Here is a 23,505-nt window from a genome sequence, read left to right on the forward strand (position 1 = left end):
GCAAAATTCAATTGATAATGATGTGTAATGACGTCTACATGTCATACAAATGGTCAACTAGGTTACCCAATACTGAGTAACTTAGTTGACAATTTCCCTATTTTGACCCATCATTTCAATGGGCTTGCCTGGATGACCACATGTCATTTTCTTGAACAGGTTAACATCACATTTGAACATATAATGAATTAAAATCATTGAACAATTGTAAACCATAACAATGTATGTAACATTGTTGATGGTCAATTAATATACTCATTGACAATGTGCTATTATACATAAAATATTGTAAAAAATTAGAGGACAATCACCACAGTGTGTTCAAAATGTCTGCCAAAGAGGAACATGGCATCATGTGATGCTGGTGACCTGGACAAACCATTTTTGAGTTAAATGGGGGAGTGCTGTTAGTAACATAACTTTGACAGAACTTTTGCGGACATTCATATATTAAGATATTTAAATTATTTAAAGGAGGAAATCAATTAAAAAAATATTATTTTTCTTTAGTATTTAGACTTATGAAATACATGAATAATAGTTGTTATTTACTTTAATGGTTTTTATTCATTATTTTGAAACCAAGACACCCTCAACTGAAAAACGGACAGCAAAAACTGTCAATTTAAGAACATCATGACACATTTCAAGCTAAATGAAGCATAGGATACACATAATGTTTGTGTGATATTATAACATGCTTTCCAATAATAGACAAAATAGGATATTCTTGAAGAAAATAGTTAGAATAAATATAATTATCATCAATGGACATCAATGTACCCCAAATTGTAGAATGAGTCAGCTGCTGTTGAAGTGCCTTCCAGAAGGGCCTTTAACTTTTCTTTCTTGTGAATATGTTTAGAGATCTTTATTTAAAAAAACTAAAACTAAAAAACACTGGGGGGAAATTTTTAGAAGCAATAACCTACATTCAAAGTAAACACAATATAAATGTAGTGTCTTATGGTGTATGAACGTGAGGCAGGGTTATCCTGTATGCTTTGCAAACATTCCCTGGATAAACAAGGACACATGTAATTAAAGGGAAAGTAAAGGTTGTGTTTGCACAGCTGTAAACTGATCTGTCATTGTTTTTACTAATCTCACATAAATGATCAAATAATAGATTAATAAATGCACTGCAGCTTCAGATCAAAAGAATATTATAACAAGGCTTGTTTGAGGGAAAACCCTGTCAGCATGCAGCGTGCACCATGAGCAGAGCAGAGGGAGGGGGCAGTGAAATGCGTCAGCAGGGTGTTCTGTGCAGACAGGGCGTCCATAATCAATGACCAAACACAGCAGCCAATCACAGGCCGCATGCTAATGAGGAGCCTTTTAAACCCTCTGATGAATCGCCTTTTTGCAGAACTGACCGGATTTTAGTGGCACACACCAGAGAAAGATCTCATTCTCATCTCCAGCACCTCTGAGTCAAGCAACTTTTTACACTCTTCAGCTCAACACCGCAAACCGGACCTCCTCACCGCAGGAATATCTCCCTTGTGTTGCAGAGAGAAGAACTCAGCAGAGAAAAGAAGCGCACATTTCAGTTTGTTTTTTTGTTGCAAAAGTTAACATCGCCATGTCTTGCGGTGATGTGTCGGATCAAAGTCGGCGGTTCTGTGTGTTGTCTTGGGATCAGGTGCAGCGTTTGGACTCGATCCTCGGGGAGGCTGTCCCCATCCACGGCCGGGGAAACTTCCCCACTCTGTCCGTGCAGCCACGACAGATCGTCCAGGTAATATTAACCACACATCCTTAACATGCTCGCTTGTCTATTCTGGCATGTCTACTTTACTTTGAAGTGTCCGCATGTAGAAACTTTACTTTATAGACTTAGTTAGAATCACATTACTAGCCTAGTTAATATCATTCAGGTGGGTAAGTAGTAAAAGCTGTTAATCATGTTGTCTTACATGCAGTATTATCTTTCCACACTCACACCAGGGTAATTAGAAATAAAAATGTTTACATTATTTGTCTGGAACTACGTTGGAAACCTAGAAGACCCCTGGTCTTTTAACCTACATTTGAGAGCCACAGGTTTTAACATTACATTATAGTATTTGATGATTAAAACAAATATTAAAGTTATTTTCTCTTCGGATTTGTCAAAATACAACGGTGAGGAATACATGGCAACTCCCCTGGTTTGACTTAAAGTATGAAACAGACACGTGCAAAGGTTCTTCCACATTTCCATCTCTTGTGCATTGTGGCTGGATCACATTTCACTTCTCCCGTGAAGTCTGTAGATAGTTGGCTGTGTGTTAGAATGCAAGTTAAATAATAGAATTTCAGAATTAACAAAATGTAAAGTCAGGTAATTTGTTGCAGAATCTTGAATTTGTTCCCCATTGCTTTTACACTTGGACCTATTCAAGATGAAGCTCTATGAATCCCAGAGCTTCATGCTTGTGGTTGCGGAGAGATGAATAATCCATTGAGTGTGCAGGAGGCTTAAATGCAGGTTTGAGCCCCAAATGTGGGGACTGAGTTTCCCCTGGATTTGTGGAAACCCTATATATATTGTATTTAGCTCAAATCTAACATCTGCAACATGAGTGGTTTTCTGAACACCAAACAACAGTGAATCTTGTGTCATGACAACCTAGAAAAAAAGCTATTTAACTTAAATGTGTAATCCATTTTGATGTAATTGTCACTTCTGTTAGGCATCCCAGAAGGCCGGACTGATAGTGGGGACCTTTGTCATGCTGCAGGTTTAGAGGGATAAACATTATGAAGCTCTAGTGTCCAAGGAGTTAGAGGGCTGTAACTGTAAATCTAAGATAACAACGCCCTCAAACACTAAAGATGTACTGCTTTGCTCTCGTTCATATGATACTGAGTATCTTTGGGTTTTGTGATGACAATAATACATTTACCTTGGACTTTGAGACACTGGGATGGACATTTTTCACGATTTTCTGATATTTCATAGACCAAATATTAAGTGATTAATCTAGAAAGAATCAGCTAATGCAATCATCAATAACTTACTCTTCCCTTTTTATTATTTTATTTTATTTCAGGAAGTGGAACCATCTTGCCAAGTTAGTGTGTTTATAATTCTGTCTGTGGTTATAGGGCAGAGGGAGGAAATGGGTCAAGTGTAAACCTGACCCTGGATTTGGCTCAGACTGTTTTGCCATATCAGGCTGACCACAGAAGCAACAAATGGCAAACTATTATTGCTTCTGATTGGAATTTGAACCCAATTGGCACCACTTTATGGCTGAAGGATTACCACACTATTACTGCAAATGTATGCAATTATGATTTTGTACTTTAACACAGTCCTGTGCGGAAGGTTGACTTGCCTTCAAATGTTTGTTTGGAGCCTGACCCAGTATGTATAAATAGAGCCGTCTTGTTATCTGATCACCATGGGAGAGAGAGTTAACGGATACTAATCTGACAGGTCAGTGCCAGTGGGGAGATTTAGAATTGTGTGTGCGAGAGTGAAACAAGTCATGTTAGCCTTACTGTTCAAATGGTATGCAATAATTATTTGCACAGAGGAAATGCTTGTGTAGCTTAAATGTATAGTCTGCGTGAAATGTATTAGTTTTTGTTAAATATGTATCAGCTGTGCTTACACTGAATAGGTTTGACAAACTGTTCAAATGGCACGCCAGATTTAACATGTACACAGGCCGAATCCATGTTTGGAGTCTTATTTCTGACATGTTTCCCTTTGTGCCTGCTAGCATTGATGTTGGCTGACCCTGTCCAGCTGTAGATCATCCTCTTCCAATGTGGCCGAGACAGTTCAAACATCTCACAGGTCACTGGGAAAGAGGAGGGGGAAAGCTGCTGACCATTAATGACTGCAGGTCGTGTCATTTAGCCCCAAGCGCCACCGGTGGTCATGCACTCTGGTGTTCCCACTCTCTTGGCTGCAGTTCAGGATTATAATCTAATTGTGAATTTGATGGAAGATAAGACAGTCTGACCCAGAGGGAGATGGACCTGTAGCACGCACTCACCAGCGCTGTTGCTCTTTGTTTGGGCTCTTCAGGTATTATTCAACCTGAGGCTGATGTTGATGAAATTGACTTTTGCCTTCACAAGCTATTGATTTCTACTCGGCCCTTGTGGAGCTTATTTGGACAGATTTCAAGAGTCTTTTTAGTTGTGTGTCTTCTGCAAATATAGGAGCATTTTTCTAGTTTATTTTTTAAAACTAAACCTCCTTAATAAGAAATATTAATGCCAATTTTCAGCATTATACTTATATTTTGGAATTTTTACATATGTGCTCTGATTGGTCAGTGTTTCTGTGTCTTGCGTATCTACCTTTTTTAGAGTCATTATACATGGGTAATGACTGTAGCGTCAATGTAGCTGGACTTTCTACCTGTATAATGTTTGACATCACAACTTTACAGAAGCCCTGATGGCTTGTTTTAAAGAAACATTTTCTAAGCACGAGCTGTGTGCATTTGATCATGGATTGAGGGTTTTGATACTCTACTATTGGAGAGAAAAATAAAAAGGAAATCTCACTTTTTACATTAAGGGACCTTTTTATAAGAGAATCTGTTTGTCATTTATAACATGTTGTGTCTCTGTCTCGTCCCTGTCCAGGTGGTGCGGGCTCGGCTGGAGGAGAGGGGTGTGTGCGTTAAGGATGTACGGCTGAACGGCTCGGCTGCCAGCTATGTGCTCCATCAGGACACCGGACTGGGCTACAAGGACCTCGACCTTATCTTTGGTGTGTCGCTGAAAGACGATCAGGCCTTCCGACTGGTGAAGGATGTCGTTCTAGAATGCCTGTTTGACTTCCTGCCGGCTGGCGTCTCTAAGGAGCGCATCTCGCCACTCACGCTAAAAGAGGCCTATGTACAGAAACTGGTAAAGGTCTGCAATGACACAGACCGCTGGAGCCTCATCTCGCTGTCCAACAACACAGGCAAGAATGTGGAGCTAAAATTTGTGGACTCTTTACGGCGGCAGTTTGAATTCAGCGTGGACTCCTTCCAAATTTGCCTCGACTCTCTGCTCTTATTTGACCGCTGCTCAGAGACGCCCATGTCTGAGAGCTTTCACCCCACTGTGATCGGGGAGAGTGTGTATGGGGACTTCAAGGAGGCCATGGAGCACCTGTGTCAGAGGACGATAGCGACACGCAGCCCTGAAGAAATCAGAGGGGGCGGCTTATTGAAGTATTGCCACCTGCTGGTGCGGGGCTTCACCGCCTCTTCAGTGCCTGAAATGAAGAACCTGCAGCGCTACATGTGCTCACGGTTCTTCATTGACTTCTCTGACATTGGTGAACAGCAGAGGAAGCTGGAGGCCTACCTGCAGAACCACTTTGCAGGGATGGAGCACAAACGGTATGAGTGCCTGATGACACTGCACCATGTAGTGAACGAGAGCACCGTGTGTCTGATGGGCCACGAGCGGCGCCAGACGCTCAGCCTCATCTCCATGCTGGCACTGAGGGTGCTGGCTGAGCAGAACGCCATCCCCACTGTAACGAACGTCACGTGTTACTACCAGCCAGCTCCATATGTGCAGGACATCAACTTCAGTAACTACTATATTGCACACGTGCAGCCGCCGCAGGTCTCCCCGTGCAATAATGCATATCAGACATGGCTGCCCTGTAGCTGAACCAGCTATTAGAGGAGCAAGGGTGGACATCTCCATCGCTCTTTATGTTTCAAAGGAAGTGGACTGAAAAAAAAACAAAAAAAACGAAACCCATATTTGCCAAATGTGACTTGACTAAACAATCCAGTACTGCTGTACATCTGATTGAGCCGAAACATACATTTTCTCCCTTGTATTCTCTTGCAAAAACATCTGTAAGATTGCTGGTCATTTCTGAGATGTAGCTATGATATCTTGTTAAGTATTAAAGTCTTTATGAAGCTTTATATATGTCAAAAATACATTTTTGAGGAAACAACTGAGCTGGTGTTATTTTCATACTCTTTTTTTTTTTTAAATGACATACTGGACCAAAGATGTATTTGTTCAGAAAGGGAATGTTGTTATGCTTCCAAGTGCCTAAAAATGAACCATGAATTGTTCTTAAAAAAATGAAGAAAGATACACATCTGCAAATTGAAAACTGTGCATTCAGTGTTTTCTAGATTTCTCTGTCTCTCTTTTCAGGAACATGAGCATTCATTTTTGTGAAATAAAAAAGGAAAAACTACAGTTTTTGGTATCGTGGTAAACTTATTTGACTTCTTACCTTACAATGACACAACACATTTTCATTAAAATTGGGAGTAACTTTGACTCACACTTTTGTTGATCTTGGTCTGGAATCATGGGATGCATATCCTGAAACTGATGACAACAAGGCCCTCATTTCCAGTAAGCAGGCCCATTGAAATGCATATACTGTCTGCTGGAGTGAGTTGCATTTGTTAAAATGGGGCTGAGGATCCATTACATTCTGAGGACATGAACCATAAGGAGGCTTTTCTAAAGCACAATGACTTCTCTCTCCTCTGTGATACTAAAGCTTTTTAACAAAGGCCGTCCTGTTCTCCCACGAATGTTACCACTGGAAACCCAGCCCTGCTTGACCGATTCCATATCCATGTCCAAATCTTTAGCTAGAATGGTAAAGTTTGTAAAGACAAATGGTGGAAACGCCACAGCTCATAAATTATTAGTAGACAGAAGACCTTTGCAATCCTTGCTAAAGACGTTTGGGCCAATATTTACATCCGCTGTGCAAAGTGAGAATACAAAATAGTTTATTTTGCCAAATGTGAGTCACGCCCATAAATTAATTGAACTGAGATTTTTAAGTCTGGTGTTGAAAGAAAGCATTAGAAATGTGGTGTTATTGAAGCCTATATATACGCTGCATTATCTTTTGTATCAATCTGTGAAATACAGGGTTACTGCGAGCAGTCAGTACTGGAGCCAATATAAAGTAATGGAGGACTCGTGGCATTCTTTCACTGTGTTAATTTATCTTGCACTCATGGCCAGATTAAGCTGACTTCCCATCTACTGTCCTCCATGTATTCAAAGAGTAGCCTCCAAGTAGCCTTTATATCTGGTGCAATAATTAAAAAACTCCTACATTTTGGCCTTGGTATATTTTCACAACACTATAGTTAATAACACGGGACCCTCCTTAGTTGATGCACTGGTGCAAATGTATCAATTTTGCAATTAAATGAGCACTCCACAAACTGTACATACTGATAATCGTTTGTTTCCCATGGTGGGTGCTACTCAGGGGCTCTGAAGGGGCTTTGTAATGTCTGAGAGATTGTATTATTTTTTATCTTGGTTTGGCCTCGGGACAACACAGTCTTAACAAAAAGCCTGTGTTGCAAACTGAGGGCTGGAGTTTGATTCATCCTTATTTCTCAGTAAGATTCTTGTTAGTTCCAACTTCATGAAAGTACAATAGGCTATAAAATCAGTGGAGCACCCCTTTAATGAAATGACCGAAACCACCTGACATTCAGTGAACCTGAGACACTTGGAACGTCTTGGCGATGCTTGTTTGCCATTAAAAGTTTGAGAAAACATTTAAAATTCATAATAAAAAGGAACAATGATTGACGATTTTGATTTATACAAAATACATAAAGTGCTCTTACGGCTCAGGACAGTCTTTCACCAGAGCAGTCTACTTCTATATTTAGTATATTTCTCAGTGTCATTGGTGAGTCATGAACTCAATATGCTGCTCCATTTTTTTTAAACATACTTAATTAATCGACACTATGCTTCTGCTGATATAACTGCTTTCACCAAGACGTGTAGTTATGAAACCTTACAGCGATAATTAAGTTGAAAAGATCATCCTTTCTATCACCTAACAGATCAGCTTAAAGCATATACAGTATGAGCTGAAGGGTAGCAATACAGCAGTACATTTACTGTAAATTATTTGGTGTTACACTACATGCCTAGGGACACAACGACATGCTGACTGGGACTTGAATTTGCTCTCCCCTGATCCGAAGACCAGCGCACTATCCCACTGAGCCGCAGCCTCAATCAATGTTTGAGGCTTGATGATCCCTGATCTACTTATATAAGATTATAAATAGACCAGTATGATTGATGAAATGTTGCACTTGCTGAGGGATTTAACTGCAAACATCTGGCAGTCAAACTAATGCAGATGATTCAAACAATTGTTATCTACTGCTATGTCTAGAACACAGGTTTTTTTCATCCCAGGGATGATAGATTAAGACTTCTCAGACATTTAATGTGGGCTTTAATTTAGGGAGTAGGCCTATGTGTGTGGGCACATGTCTGCGTGAAAGCAGTGTGATGATAGGACAGAGACTCAGTAATGACAGAGAGTTTGCAAATTCTTGCCACAACACAAATCAAACTCACCCTAGCCTAGTATCTGTGCTGTACAATGTTTCACTTACCCATTATCCGCAGGGAGCTTCTCACTTTGTGCCTCTGTTGTCTTTCATGATGTAGGACAAACTCTTTTAAGACTAAATTCCAATCACACTGACTTGAGTCAGGAAATGCGGATGTTTTAAATTAGGCTGCACTTGGGGAGCACATGTCTCTGTTGATGTGACATCATCCTGAGGGTGCAAAAAGGAAACACATGTTTTAGCTGAACTAAATGATTGGAGCAAGCGTAGCAGCTTTATCTAGATGAGACGTGTGTGTGTGTGTGTGTGTGTGTGTGTGTGTGTGTGTGTGTGTGTGTGTGTGTGTGTGTGTGTGTGTGTGTGTGTGTGTGTGTGTGTGTGTGTGTGTGTGTGTGTGTGTGTGTGTGTGTGTGTGTGTGTGTGTGTGTGTGTGTGTGCTGCTAACACTTAACCATAAACGTTATTGTTTATTTTCTCCGTCTTTATATGTAGATATTACTTTTCTCCGTTAATCTCCGTCACGTTGTTTCCATAGCAACAACAACTTCCTGTCAACAGCGCTACCTCTCCTTCAAAATAAAAGCATGTCCATAAATAGGAAACCAAGCCAAATTACACTTAAGACATATACAACTGCAACGAAAGTAACAAACACAATGCGATATCCTTTTAAATTTCAAATAACACAAATTTCTTTGGAAATATTATTTTAAATACAATTAAATCAAGTTATTTTGGTAAAACTAATGAAAAATATTTAAAAAATATATATTAAAAAATAAATATATATTTTTTAATGTTTTTCAATATTATTTTGTAGAATATCTTAGGCCCTCAGAGAGGTGGCGAGCGGCTCGCCACTGTGTTTGACTGTATTTTATTTAATTATGCGCTGGTTCTTCTGACATGTTTGTGATATCAAGGCTGACACAGAACAACGTAACAAAGAAACAAATCTAAGCTTTTTTTATTGGTTGTAATGTACATGGACACATTTGAATGGTGTGACAATGTCCTCTTTGATTGGATTAAAATGTACATATCCTCAATATCATCTCCTCAATTTGCAAAAATAACAAAGTATACACAGCTAGATCAGATCGCGTTCTTTTTAGATGCGACTTTAGAGTAGAGGGGAATTATTGAAACGGGATGTAAAGTGTTCCGCGGCGTCTGCCGCTGCGAAAATGTGGAGCAGGACTGTAAAGTGTGGGGGGGGGCAATGGCCCCTTGGCCCCCCTGCTTCCGGCGCCCCTGCTCAGTCTACATGAGTATGCATACTTCTATTTTTCACATTCACAGTAATTATATCTGATAATATTTGTGTGCTTTTAGGTAAGTAACACATTTAATAGATTTAAATGTATAATCTTCACTTGTAACAGATGTATTGGTACATTGCCTTTAGTAACCATCACATATTTAATAATAAAAGCAACAAACATTTAATTACATTTCAAATAGTTACAACCCTTGTCCTTTTTAAATTACTGTTTCCACCTTTGAATGTGTTGGTAGACATTTTTAAGAGAGAGAGCCAGGCCAGCTTTTATTTTAAATAAGCTAAACTTTGCAAAGCTAAACTAAGCTAAGCTATGATAAGCTAATCAACTACTTGCACTTTAGCTTCATTTACTTCAGCTCATAGGAATGTAAGTGGTTCAACTGTCTTCATAAAATGTGTGTTTGTCTTGCAAACCACACAAGTTGTTTCATTTAGGCCGATGACTTGAGAAGCTTTTAATAAACCATCAATTAACCACTATTAAAGTAATTTATGAAAAGTTATAAACATTGTGCCTATGTGAATGAAATGTTCATCATTAAGACATATATACAATTACAAAGGCTTTTTTTTCTCCTTTAAGATAATGTGAAAACATTATTAATTTAACCCTAAAGAGCAGACTTGGATCTGAGAGTGGAGCAGGACTCTGGGGACGCTGGTTTGACTCAAGCTGTGATTCACCAGACCAACCTGTGTGTGTGTGTGTGTGTGTGTGTGTGTGTGTGTGTGTGTGTGTGTGTGTGTGTGTGTGTGTGTGTGTGTGTGTGTGTGTGTGTGTGTGTGCGTGTGCGTGCGTGTGTGTGTGTGTGTCATGATGGCCGGATGGAACATTCTTGAATATGCCAGACCATAGACAGGACAATCTCTACCAGGGCGGTGGGAGGCAGAGGGTGGGGTAATTTGAGGAGGTGGATGTGTGTGTGTTTGTGTGTGTGTACATGTGTATGTGTGTGTGTGCGTGTGTCAGGGTACCAAAATAGCCTGCAGGAGAGAAATATAATCTGTTATTTTACTTCAGAGTTCAGTGAGCATTGGGGGTGGTACCGCAGATCCAAACTGCTGCTGGAGAGGCAAAATAAAGTGTGAGAGACACTCACACACACAGGGGGAGCCAGCACTGAGCATTCCTGGCATTACAGCCCGCTGACAAACAATCCTAACTTTATCCAGTGAGCCTCGCCAACTGAATGGCTGCAGTGTGTAGAGTTTACCCGCTGAAGGGGGCAATGCCCGGCCCAATCCTCCACTCTGTCCCCATCCAAACAGTCTGTGGTGAAATTGTCCGCCCAGTGTATGGCACCTTAAAATCTTTGGTGTTTGGAAGTTATTCTTTTTGTGTTTTTCATTTGATTGTTTTTCTCATTATTGAAGTAGCAGATGGCCTTTTCATACTCCTTAGATAATACACCAAAACATGTTCATAAATTCTGCTAGAAATACATGCAAGCACACATGTCTGCTTCTATAAATGTAAAAAGTGATGTCAGCTGTGATTAGAAAGATTCAAAAAGCAAAATATAGCATAGCTTTATATTGCCTTGTGTTCAACAATAAAAAATATTTTATTGAGAACACAAAAGCTCGACACCCTTCACTCTGTGGGAAAGATCAAACTATTGCCTGTTATTCTAACATCACTCACACAGACACACATATAAAAATACAAACTCTGCATAACGGCCATGCAACAGGACTTATTGTGTTGTTTCATTTCAGAACTAAAGTGAGGAATTTTGAGATTAAAAGTGAATTCTTGCCCTGACAACATCACATCAAAATGTCAGTTATTGCTATTTTTTTTAGCTTTTTATAGTTTCATTCTCACGGTCTGTCTGTGCTGTGTTTTGTCTGTCTCTGGCTTCCTGTTTAATTTTGAAAAGTGTTCACCCCCTGTCTTGTCTGTTGATTCCTGTCTCTGGCCGTTTCTCAATCGTGAGTACACATGCTGCAGAGCAACTATTTCAAGTATACTACGTCATAGAGTGGCGTAGAATGCTGGGCATTTAACATGCATTTAAACAGTCCTTCGGCGCTACTCGATGACGTAGTATACGTAGTATAAATAGTTGCTCTGCAGCAGTTTTACTTGCGATTGAGAAACGGCTTCTGTGTTTGCCCTCCTGTGTCTGATTGTCTGATTGTGTTCACCTGTTGCCCTTGTGTTTCTGCCCAGTTGTGTCTTGTCCTGTGATTACCCTTCTTTGTATTTAGTCTTGTCTTCCCCTGTGCTCCATGTCGGTTCATTGTTTGTTTTTCCTGTCTCCCTCCATGTCAGTCACGGTCAGTCTTTTCGGTAATGTTTTTTCCTTGTGCTTTCGTTGTGTTTCATGTCATGTTTTTTGTCATCGGCTTTTGAAATAAAGCTCGCTTTTGTTTATAGACCTTTACCCTTTTTGTAGTCTGCATTTGGGTCCTAACTTTTCCACTATTCCCGAATCTTGATATTCATACCATCTTACTTGAGTTAAGTTGTTTGTCATGAAATTAACAGTTTGCTACACCTTGCACTAAACAGCAATTGTCCAATAATAGCACAATTGAAGATTGTAGGGTGGATAAAATTGATACAAATTGTATTTATCTACTACTCTGACATAAACATGAGTGTGTTCAGCTATCCATCTTCTTGTCCAGAGTAGTAACATTGGGTTACACGTGGTTAGGTTTTCAATTATGTTTGTTGAATTGTTTGTCTGTTTTTCAGCAGGATTAAGGAAAACTATGGTCCATTCTCATGAAACCTTAAGTTTGTTAAAAGTGAAACCAGAAAATTGTTAAATATAGAGCTAAACATCTATTGTCGGCAGAGGCTAACAATGACAATATTGCATGTGTTTACTTCTGTGAAATTTAAGACCCATTGTTTAAAGAAATCTTGAGAATTTGAGGTCCTAAATCCTCCATTGTTATCATAAATGTAAACATATAAACTGCAATAAGTGATCTGCCTAAACTCAACGTTTTTGGAGAACTTCTCATCCATGTGGACGTAAAAGCTGAGATTAAAAGTTTATCCTCGGACCTTGTGGAGACATTGTTTTAGGCAAAAGTAACTTAGTATTTCCCTTCCAGAATATATCCAGGAAAGTGATCTGTTTTTAAGAGGTGGGCTAATATTATGCATGGGAAATCCCCCTGTCTCACAAGTTGGACGTCATGTGGACCCCATCACCACGGTCGGGCCCCTTTCACTGATGTTCCACTTTCTGCATTCCTGGAGCAGGACAGGAAGTGTCATATTGAGAGAAGGGCTCGATTGGTGGAGAGAGGATTGTTGAAGATCTCCACGTAGGGCTTTCATGAGATTGGTGTTGTTGGTGGCTCATGAATATAAGCATACTTATGTGAAAGGTCTTTAGTCCAGTCTGATGGGTTTGTTTACTCAGGGCTCAGTAATAGTTACTGTTCCACATTTCAAGCTTTCAACAGGCTGGCTGTTCAACCCCCAAAATCTGCCTCCTGCTGCGAGTGACTAGGGTTATTGGCTACCAACTCACTAACCACATCAACTCAATCTGGTTATAATAACCACATGGCTTTGTGTCAATATTAATCTTAGTTAAACCATTAAACACTTCATGTCTTGATGTTGCTCTAAGGTCATCTGAGAGCTTTTGAAGGTGGCAATTTTCCCTTCAAACTACATTTCTTCTCTCTCTGCCACTGAGATCAGATGTAAACTTGAGACCTCATCAAAACACAGCGCATTTCACTTTTGAATCATAGACTTTTAACTTCAACAATGTTCCAAATATTTACTATCAGGGAATCTTCTCAAAGATCATGGCAGCCTCAACAAAACTTGTTCCCCCCCCCCTATTTTTCAGATCTCAACCGCACACAAAATGTCAGAGAGCTGTCATAAAAGATGCAAGGCCCTCAGTGTTTTCAGATTTTCAAACGTTGTATGCATAGCTGACAGACTATCTGTTATGTGCACCATATTTATTTATTAAATTAGAATTTAGAGATTAATCCATGTTTACAAGTGGCCATAAATGACACAATTGGCATCAAGAGAATAATTAATTCCAGGTGCTTTTCGACAATCACATGATTCACTTGAATCAAATTTAAACAGAAATAATAGGATAACTGAACCAAACCAAATGTTTATCCTTGGGGAATACTTTATCTCTGATTGCATGAAATAGTTAAATCCCAAATTGACGACTTGTCCGGTTCGTAGCACGAACACAATGAATGTTCCCATATCACCCCAATGCAGTTCCAAGCATTAAAAAACGCTTGTTAAACTTACATGCATGTAATTACCAAGATGTTCTGTTGATAATTGTAATGATTGTATACTGTCAGTCAGTTTTTATAGTGAGATATAAAACGTAACTTTTTCCTTTTCTCATAAAATCTTTTTCTCTGTCTACCAAAAGGTTTAATGTTTATTGTTAATAGACATGTCACATACAGCAGGAATAATGATACAAATTAAATGTTCCTTCATGTGATGAAGGCCTTGTTAACTTTTCATTAACTTTTATTTTCGAAGCCCTCACTGAGGTGGTATTTTCTTATTAATACAAGGATTTTATATTTAAATCTTGGAGTGTGTGTTTATTCAGTGTGATGTATGATTTGGGCTCACTATTTTCTCTATTTAATTACGGCCAGAAGGGAAGCATCAGCACGTGCAGATTTGGAACAACCAATGTTAACCTAAACTTTGAATACAAGCCTCTTCTTTACCCCAGGATAAAATGACCACATTTGGACATCTTACAGTAAGGACACAGAGCCCTGAGGCCTCAATGTACTCCAGCCTAGTCAGGCTGCTTACAATGTGCTCTGCAGTATTTTCACGCAAAATTCACTTGATTTTAATGAGAAAATAACAGAATAAAGCTGTGTGTTTTTGTGTTTTAAGTGTTTGTAATGTGGGTAAACATGTCAAAGGAATCATAGGTCTTTGTTTACTGATCTGTTTCTGGCGTCAATATGAAGTTGTTAATTATTTTCAGTAGCATTCAAAGATAAGTGATTTTAACAGTAGTAACAGTATACCTGCTACTATCTCCTGTGGTGTTCCCCAAGGCTCCATCTTTGGCCCCATGTTATTTGCTAAATATTCTTTCCCTGGTATTTTTTCTATCCTTACCTACTGTATGTGCTTCACTGACAACATGCATCCAAGCTTGACCTTCAATCAGTTTGAAGTTGTGTGAGGATGTGAAGAATGTAAGAAAAAAACATCTGTGACAAACAAATACATTTTGTCATTATTGAAGCTTTTTCCACATTAGGTCGATAGTGAACATATCAATGTTTTGGATATCTGAAGACTGTCCTCAGTTTCTGTCTTCTGATTGTTTCTCTAAACAGAAAACCTGACTTTTCTTTAATGTTACATAACGCAATCTTCAAATCAGCCATCAATGGTAAACAAAACAAACACCTGAAAAGGACGATTTAAAGCATACGTTGTTGCAGTGTGACCTGCCCGCAGGAAGCTGAACCAGATGAGGTAAGGCATCCTGTCCTCAGCCTAGAGATGTTTTAACTGCACGGACCCCACATGGACAGAGAGTATCTGTGTGCTGTCAGGGAACTGAACCAGAAACAAATACATCATCCATCCCCCAGCAGACATGAAACACACCCACAGCATGCATTTACTCTCTTTAACAGAGACATGCACATGTAAAGCATTAGTCTATATCCTGACATCATCACTCGAGACCTCTTGATCACCCAAGCATTTACAAGTCTGCTCCTTTTGACCTTGGGTTGACCATCCAAGGCCATCAGGAGACCTTTTTCACTGCAACTCTTGGACAAAAAATCCCTGTTTCCTGTGGGCTGTTGCAGTCTCATATGGTAGTAATAAATCCTCCACAAACTTGAAACAAACACTGCTGAAAGATGTTTGGATAGCCCCTCCTGCTTATTTTTTCCTTCCATAAACTGATTTTCTTTCTTTTGGATGTTTATTTTTGTTTTGTGCCTGTTGTGGAAATCTTGTACTTCAGATCAATCTCATAACTCAATGAGCCACAGTTCTACTTAGTGAAGATAAAGTTTATTACAACACAAGACACAGACATGCATGGAAACAGACGTAAAAAAAACTAATATATTTACTTATCTCTACACAACATTTTCTATGTTACAACCCCAAATAGGAGGGGAGACAGTTTTGTGTAACCCTTTGTCCAGTTTACCTTGGGACTCATCAAGCTCCTCTTCTTGTCTAAACCTCCAGACACACAGAGCCTCCTCTCATAGGTGTGAAGGCCAATCAAAATACCAAACCATAACAATGAACAAATCATATTTTTGTTAAAGTCTGAAACCTTTGGTCTATGGCAACGCCTGATCTCACTCTTTCCACTACCTCCCACATAGAACCAGAAAGGGGAAGATATGGACAGTAAATGGACAACAAACCAAGAGTCCATTTTCCTTTTGGCCAAAGCCCAAAGCTATGAAGGCACAATGTATTATTCACCATTGATGTGCAGCACTGTAATTAAATAAACCTTAATCTGGCCCAAATAAACCTTTTCAAAATGATTATGTTTTACCAAGAATCCAGACATACACAGCTATAGCCCAAAGCAACATCTGAGGGAAGTTTTCACAGAGCGTTATATGAAATATCCTCCTAAGTCCCATCTCTCCATAAGTGTTAGTCAAAACAAATAAAAAACCTTTTTTCACATTCTGTGAGCAAGGGAGAAGCAGCATCAGTTACTAGGTTTGATCAGCTGCACAAGAATATATGTGTGCTTTGTCCCCTTTTAAAGGTTGTGCAACAATATATGACTTTTCGCGTTAAAATCACCTAAAAATACATTTTCACTTCTTTCAACATTGACCCTGATGACATCACTGGGGTTATCCACTCAGACGTGACGAAGACTTGACTGTTAACCTATTCTTATTTCAGATTGTCAGTCTACCATAAGAGGTCAGAGGAAGTGCTTGCAGTGAATTCTCCAAGCCTTTCGGTGAGGAACTTTCAGTTTGTTGTGAAGTCATGTAGATCAATTGTTAAAGTTGTATACTTCCACAAGACACTTGTGAATACTTTGCTTTATGGATGTTCGAAACCTGTAGTGCCTCTGTACATTCCAAGAAAAGGGACTATAAATATGTTCACTCTTGTTGCCCTGAGGTCAAAGTTTCCATTTGGTTTTATGTACTTTACTGTTTTTGTGTGGTTGTCTTTAAATTCAATGGCAAAAGTACACACATCCTTTACTCAAGTAGAAGTACAGATACTCGTGTTTAAAATACTCTGGTAAAAGTAAAAGTACTGACTAAACTTCTTTACTCAAGTAAAAGTAAAAAAGTATGGGCTTCGAAATGTACTCAAGTAAGTAAGTAAGTAGTGCTTTTATCTTCAATAGACTCGACTACTGTAATGGTGTCTTTACAGGTCTCACTAAAAAATCTATTAGAAAGCTTTAGCTAATTCAGAACGCTGCTGCTCGAGTCCTCACTAACACTAAGAAAGTGGATCACATCACTCCAGTTCTGAAGTCTTTACACTGGCTTCCTGTCTGTCAAAGAATTTATTTCAAAAATACTGCTGCTGGTTTATAAAGCTTTGAATGGTTTAGGCCCAGAATACATTTTTGATCTCCTGCTAAATTATGAACCATCCAGAACTCTATGGTCTTCAGGGACTGTTCAGCTTCCTGTCCCCAGAGTCAGAACTAAACATGGAGAAGCAGCGTTTAGTTATTATGCTCCAAATATCTGGAACAAACTACCATAAACCTGCAGGTCCACTACAACTCTTACTACTTTTAAATCCAGGCTGAAGACTTATCTTTTTGCTGCTGCTTTTAATTGAACTATTCACATCTTAAACGGCACTGTAACTTTTATTCATGTATTTTTTCTTTTAATGTTTATTTTAGAATAACGAGTAATGAATATACTTTATAGGGATCCTATTAATATCTAATAATAAAATAATAAAATTCAATAATGTGCTTTAACCACCAGGTGTCCCATTCTATCAGCTCTGCACCGTTATGGTGTAAATAAAGCCTATCTACCAATTGGATCAAATATAAAAGTCAGCCGAATTAGTGTTGATACTGCAAGGAGACGTATTGTGTGAAAAGAAATGTAAGATGTTGTTTAATTGCTTATATATTTATGATCCACATCACGTTTTCATCATGACCGAAAGAACGAGATCGCGGATACAAGCGGCCGAGATGGGTTTCCTCCGCCGGGTGGCTGGTGTCTCCCTTAGAGATAAGGTGAGAAGTTCGGTCATCAGGGAGGGACTCGGAGTTGAGCCGCTCCTCCTTCGCGTCGAAAGAAGCCAGTTGAGGTGGTTCGGGCACCTAGTTAGGATGCCACCTGGGCGCCTCCCTAGGGAGGTGTTCCAGGCACGTCCAGCTGGGAAGAGACCAAGGGGTAGACCTAGGACCAGGTGGAGGGATTATATCTCTTCGCTGGCCTGGGAGCGCCTTGGGATCCCCCAGTCAGAGCTGGTTGATGTCGCCAGGGAAAAGAAAGTTTGGGGCTCTCTGCTGGAACTGCTACCCCCGCGACCCGACCACGGATAAGCGGGAGAAGATGGATGGATGGATGGATCACGTTTTCAGTTTTGGCGGCAGTTCTCCTGTTGGTCTAGAAGTCTTCTCAGCAGGGCTCTATAAATAGAGAACTACGGCAGATATGTAATATTTTATGCAACCGAACTAATGCTTTTTTTAAAAACTGAATTGAAGTGAGTTATATTATGGTGAACTTTATTTCAAATTGTGGGATAAATTAATGAACAACCCAACTCAGTATGTGTGTGTGTGTGTGTGTGTGTTTGTGTCTTCGAAAACCAAACAAATTAGCATGAAGTAACATTATAGCTGAAAACATCAGCGTAACAATAGTTTCCTGAACCACACATCGCCAGGAATCGCTTTTGATGCCGATCATTTCAAACATCACCCTCAGATACTGTATGGCCATGGGTGAGGGAGATTAATATCTCCGCTGCTCTATTGTCGCTAACTTCATCACCTGTCTCTGCCTCTTCCACTTCCTCCCTAACGTCCGCCATTCTCATCCCTCTTGTTTAGAGAAGACCAGGAAATTATGGATACATGGATTGTGTTCAAATCAATAGGCACGCAATGACTCTAAATAATAATGATCACACCACCAAACGCAGATTAAAACTAAAGTAATGAGCCTGTTTTGAAAATGTAAGAAGTAGAAAGTACAGGTACACAGTCAAATCTGGAGTGTTAATTTAACACTCTGAGATAAGGACCATATGTTCACTGGCTCAGTGTTAAAATTGACTCTTTATGTGTTAATTTAACACTGCCCACTTAATTTAACACTTAAAGAATCAATTTCAACACTGAGCCAGTGAACATATGGTCCTTATCTCAGAGTGTTAAATTAACACTTCAGATTTTACTGTGTATATTTGTGTTAAAAATGTAAGAAGTAAAAGTAAAAAGTTGTCAGAAAAATAAGTAGTGGAGTAAAGTACTCATACCAGAAACATGTACTTAAGTACAGTAACAAAGTATTTGTACTCCATTACTTCCCACCTCTGTTTAAATTGCAAGAACCATTGGTGATACTCAGGGTCTCACATTTACAACAGAACACAAACAAAATCTGAATTCAATCAACTTCTAAGAGTCAAAGTGTAACATCTGCGGATTTACATGTCTACTAACTGGGTCATTCAGCATTGAGTCAGCAATTCCTGCTTCTCTTAAATCACTTCAGAAAGCTGCTAATAAGTAGAGGAAAGGTAGATGTTGCAGGTTTTGAATTTATAATTGGATTAGAGGTCAGTTGAAGAGGAAATGAGAGTAAGACGGGATTTACACTCTAACCCTATCTGGGCTGTTGGCGTAGGAGCTCCGCTTTATCAATTATTTTGAGCTGCTCTTCATCCTCATTTTGTTCTATATTTTGAAACAATTTTCCTTTGTTTTAGTCTCATGCCAAATGAGGGTTATGCACTTGTTTGTCAGCATAAAGTCGTAGCTCAAGCACAAACGAAGAGAGCTCAGAGATCAAATCGCAGCCTTGGGAAGAACCACAGGATCTTTTTGCAGACACACTATACAAATGACTCAGTGTCTGTCCAGTGTGCCAATGTGTAATTGACAGTTGTGGAAAAGTTATAGTGCATATTTTACATATTCCAATCCAGCTTTAAATGAATCTTTGTGTTGCTCACTGTGAAGCTACTGTATAGGCCGAATCATTCTCTTCTTGATCTGCAAATCAGGTGACAGTAACAGTATTTGTTGTAGGAATCGAGTTAAACATCTCTTTGTTGGGGCGTAATTCAGCTTTAGTATTCATTGACTTATTTTGGTTGGATTGTGTCTAACGGTGGCACCACCGGTTATTTTGGTCAAAGGTAGCCTAAAATAGTGCCCCCACCAAAACAGTTTTGGATATGGTAGATTTGGAGTGTGTGTGGCAGTAAATAAAGACTTTGAGACAGCTGAAGGCACAGGGATGTTCTTAAAGTCTTTGGGTGGTCCAACCTCTCCAGGAGATTTAGCCTACTTTTTGCGAGCGCCAACGTCAAATAGTGGTCATTATTAGCAGACGAACCAACCAGGCTGGAATTACCTTCCAGCCAATGGCAGATGTGAACGTCTAAACAATTCTCCCACTCTGTTTTGACATGCTCTATTACAGGTTCTGCATCCTGCACCATGATCCAGAAAAAAATGGACAGCTCAATTAAATCATTCATTTTCTGGTCTGATGTCATCAAAAAATTGCCATAATTGCGCAGGGCTGGCGTCTCTGGTCTGTGACTGGCGAAGACACCAGCTCTGGGCGAGGTGTTCCTATAGAGGAGAGTAGACTGGTGGATGTTCCCTGTTGGATCTGTGTGTACTCTTTGTCTGTTAAAGCATGTAGGATGTACAGTGCCCTAAGAGGAACACTTTGGACCAACAAAGTGGGCTCTCTATTGAAATTCTTTACAGTATAAAATCATGTATTCTATTATACTTTATCTGGCATTGAATCTAGGGCCCCGGCTTCAAAGTTGTAGTTATCTTATTTCCAGCCCATTAATCCATTTTCCAATGTTTGCCCTATGGGGCAAATGCATGCTTTCTTTTCTGTTTGTCACTCGGGACATGCTGCTGCAGGGTCGGCGTCATGGGGGGTCATTCGAGGGCCATGCCCCCCTAAATGAGTCACTGTGCCCCCCCAACGCAGGGTGGGCAAGCCTTGCCACTTTGCCGTTTTTTTTTTTATAATCATATAAGTGAAAACGTTTCCACTAAAGGTTTTTTGAGTGAAATACATTGTCACGGAGGTAATCTCTGGGCTCCTAGATCTCGGCCTCCGTTACGGGTTGTTTAGTTTTTTGTTATTGAAAAGTGTTCCCTTTCCCCATGTCTGTCGTTGATTGTGTGCACCTGGTGCCCTGTGTTGTCTCCTCCCCCCTCACCTGTGTCCTGTTGGGTTGGGTATTTAGGCTCTGGGGTTTTGCTGTTAGAGAGGCAGGGAGTGTGTGTGAGATCCTGGTGGCTGCAGGCTGTGCCCACGTGAACAGCAGCAGCAGGATTGAGGCTGTGTGTATTGTGTTCATGCTGTAATAAATGCCCACACCGGGTTATATTTGGGACGTGCTGCCTCTGCCTCCTTGCTTGGTCTGGGCCGCTCAATTGTCAGCTTCACAATTGGTGTCAGAAGTGGGATTTGACCGAGTGATGGAGGAACTGCGGGAGATGATGAGGTCACTCCTGCAGCTTCAGGCAGCCGGTGAGCAGCAGTTCGCACAGGAAGAGGAACGGATACTCCGGAGTGAAGACGTCAGATTGGCTGGAGGCTCGACGGGCGCTGGCTCTGCCGCTGAGGCATCAGAGATCCTGGCGGAGAACCGGAGATTGGTGCAAGAGCAGAAAGAGGAGCAGCTCCGGTTACAGAGGGAAGAAGAGAGGAAGGCAGAAGCATCGAGAGCGGTTGGAAAGATGGCGGCGCACACGCAGAAGAATAACAAGCCAAGGAAACCTGCAGGAAAGGAGTCATCGCAGCATTTGATAATTGCCAAAACTCCGGAGTTCGTCCGGGATGTGATGGGTTCCGGCGCCGGTGCGGGCAGCGGGGAGTTCCACGTTTTCCGGCGCCTCCGACGCGGGGAGTACCAAGGGCGGGACTTTCTGGACAGGATGTCGGGGAAAGTGAATGAGGACATCGAGTGTCTCAATGAAGTGGAGCTGAGCAAACAGGCGGTCGGTGATGGAGCAGCGGGGCGCGGGAGGAAGCGAAAAAGACTGAGGCGCAAGATACGGATGGCAAAGATAGCCGAGAAGGTCCGTCAGGAGAGAGAGCGCGTCAGAGAGCAGAACCAGATCCCGAAGAGAAAGAAAGGGAAGCTTCCTTCTGACTACACGCCCGCCCCTGAGGAAACCAAGCTGCACAAGGGGAAGCAGAAACCTAGGGAAGCCAAGATTTCCAAGACACTGTTCTTCCAGGGGAGAGGGGTAAGGAAATGTCACGGAGGTAATCTCTGGGCTCATAGATCTCGGCCTCCGTTACGGGTTGTTTAGTTTTTTGTTGTTGAAAAGTGTTCCGTTTCCCCATGTCTGTCGTTGATTGTATGCACCTGGTGCCCTGTGTTGTCTCCTCCCCCCTCACCTGTGTCCTGTTGGGTTGATTGGGTTGGGCATTTAGGCTCTGGTGTTTTGCTGTTAGAGAGGCAGGGAGTGTGTGTGAGATCCTGGTGGCTGCAGGCTGTGCCCACGTGAACAGCAGCAGCAGCAGGATTGAGGCTGTGTGTATTGTGTTCATGCTGTAATAAATGCCCACACCGGGTTATATTTGGGACGTGCTGCCTCTGCCTCCTTGCTTGGTCTGGGCCGCTCAATTGTCAGCTTCACATACATCAGAAATAAAGAATACAAATATAAAACACAGCCTGAGGTGTGCTCACTGCTGCTCTCTGATTGGTGTGTTGCTTGACCAATGACCTGGCCCGACCTTTGTTTTGTTATCATTAGTGGCTGTGTGTTTTAGATGAAAGCCGGTGGCAATCTGTTCATCTGTTACACTGATTATACAGTAAAGCCATCGAAAATAATATGATGTACAGTACAAGTAGCCTACTTCTGGGTCTCTGTGTTTCATTCATGCTCGGCTCTCTGTGTGTGTGGCACGATCGCATTTTGTGAGTGCGCGAGCGGTAACGTGGAATGTTGTTGTTAGCATCTGGTTAGCTAGCTATGCTAACGGATATAAAGAGCTGTTTCTACACCAAGGTGGAGGAGAGTCCTCTTTTGTCAGACTGAGAGGATCGTATAACCTCAGCTCAGTGAGGTAAGGACTCTCTCAGTGTTTAGATAGTTCACTTTAGTGTAAGTTATCTCAGTGGGTCTCAAACGGTTTGGTCACCATTTATGTAAACAAGTATTTGCGAGGAACACATGTATATGATCATTAGCCTATAGTTATTAAAAAAATAAGAGAATAAATGGGTATGAAATACTATAGGACAGTAACACAAGAATACAGTTTAAAAGGGGAGTGATTAGTAAAATATCCATAAAGAAAAAGTAAATCTGTGTAGAGTTCCGTTTCATATGGATGCTGAGAGATGTAGGCTATCCATAGATCTCTTCATTTTGCTCTCAAAGTGCACCAGATTGATGCTTTTAACTTCAATATTTTAAAAATAATCTTTCCGGGGGAGCATGCCCCCAGACCCTCCTAGAGGAGGTTAGGTCCACCCCCACCTAAAACATGTTTACATGGATAGGATACAAAATACATTTGCACACTTTTTATATGGTGGCCTATGTCCATATGTTTCTGTTTTGGTGGTTGTGCCACAACCGTGCATGTATGCACAAGTCATAGGTGCGCTAGAAAATAGCACTACACCCCTGCAATGTG

At 40.6% G+C, this 23,505-nt stretch overlaps 2 protein-coding genes across 2 annotated transcripts; both read left to right on the forward strand.

Moving 5' to 3' along the window:
• The first annotated feature begins 1,376 nt into the window (after positions 1-1,376).
• Positions 1,377-6,180, forward strand: tent5ba (terminal nucleotidyltransferase 5ba). Its single transcript, XM_034103121.1, has 2 exons — positions 1,377-1,744; positions 4,600-6,180. Exons 1-2 carry the CDS (start codon positions 1,589-1,591, stop codon positions 5,626-5,628), a joined length of 1,185 nt encoding a protein of 394 aa, XP_033959012.1. The 5' UTR covers positions 1,377-1,588; the 3' UTR covers positions 5,629-6,180.
• Positions 6,181-21,298: 15,118 nt separating this feature from the next.
• LOC117461556 (PRKR-interacting protein 1 homolog) lies at positions 21,299-22,407 on the forward strand. The gene has a single exon (XM_034103484.2). It carries the CDS (start codon positions 21,324-21,326, stop codon positions 22,161-22,163), a length of 840 nt encoding a protein of 279 aa, XP_033959375.2. The 5' UTR covers positions 21,299-21,323; the 3' UTR covers positions 22,164-22,407.
• The last annotated feature ends 1,098 nt before the right edge of the window (positions 22,408-23,505 follow it).

Source organism: Pseudochaenichthys georgianus, chromosome 16 (genome assembly GCF_902827115.2).
Source record: "Pseudochaenichthys georgianus chromosome 16, fPseGeo1.2, whole genome shotgun sequence".
Taxonomy (NCBI): Eukaryota; Metazoa; Chordata; class Actinopteri; order Perciformes; family Channichthyidae; genus Pseudochaenichthys; species Pseudochaenichthys georgianus.

Excerpts from the sequence above, each read along its gene's own strand:
- LOC117461556 (XM_034103484.2), top strand. The coding sequence starts at position 21,324 with ATGGAGGAACTGCGGGAGATGATGAGGTCACTCCTGCAGCTTCAGGCA.
- tent5ba (XM_034103121.1), top strand. The coding sequence starts at position 1,589 with ATGTCTTGCGGTGATGTGTCGGATCAAAGTCGGCGGTTCTGTGTGTTG. Across the intron at positions 1,745-4,599 it reads AGCCACGACAGATCGTCCAG|GTGGTGCGGGCTCGGCTGGA; the intron begins GTAATATTAACC and ends GTCCCTGTCCAG.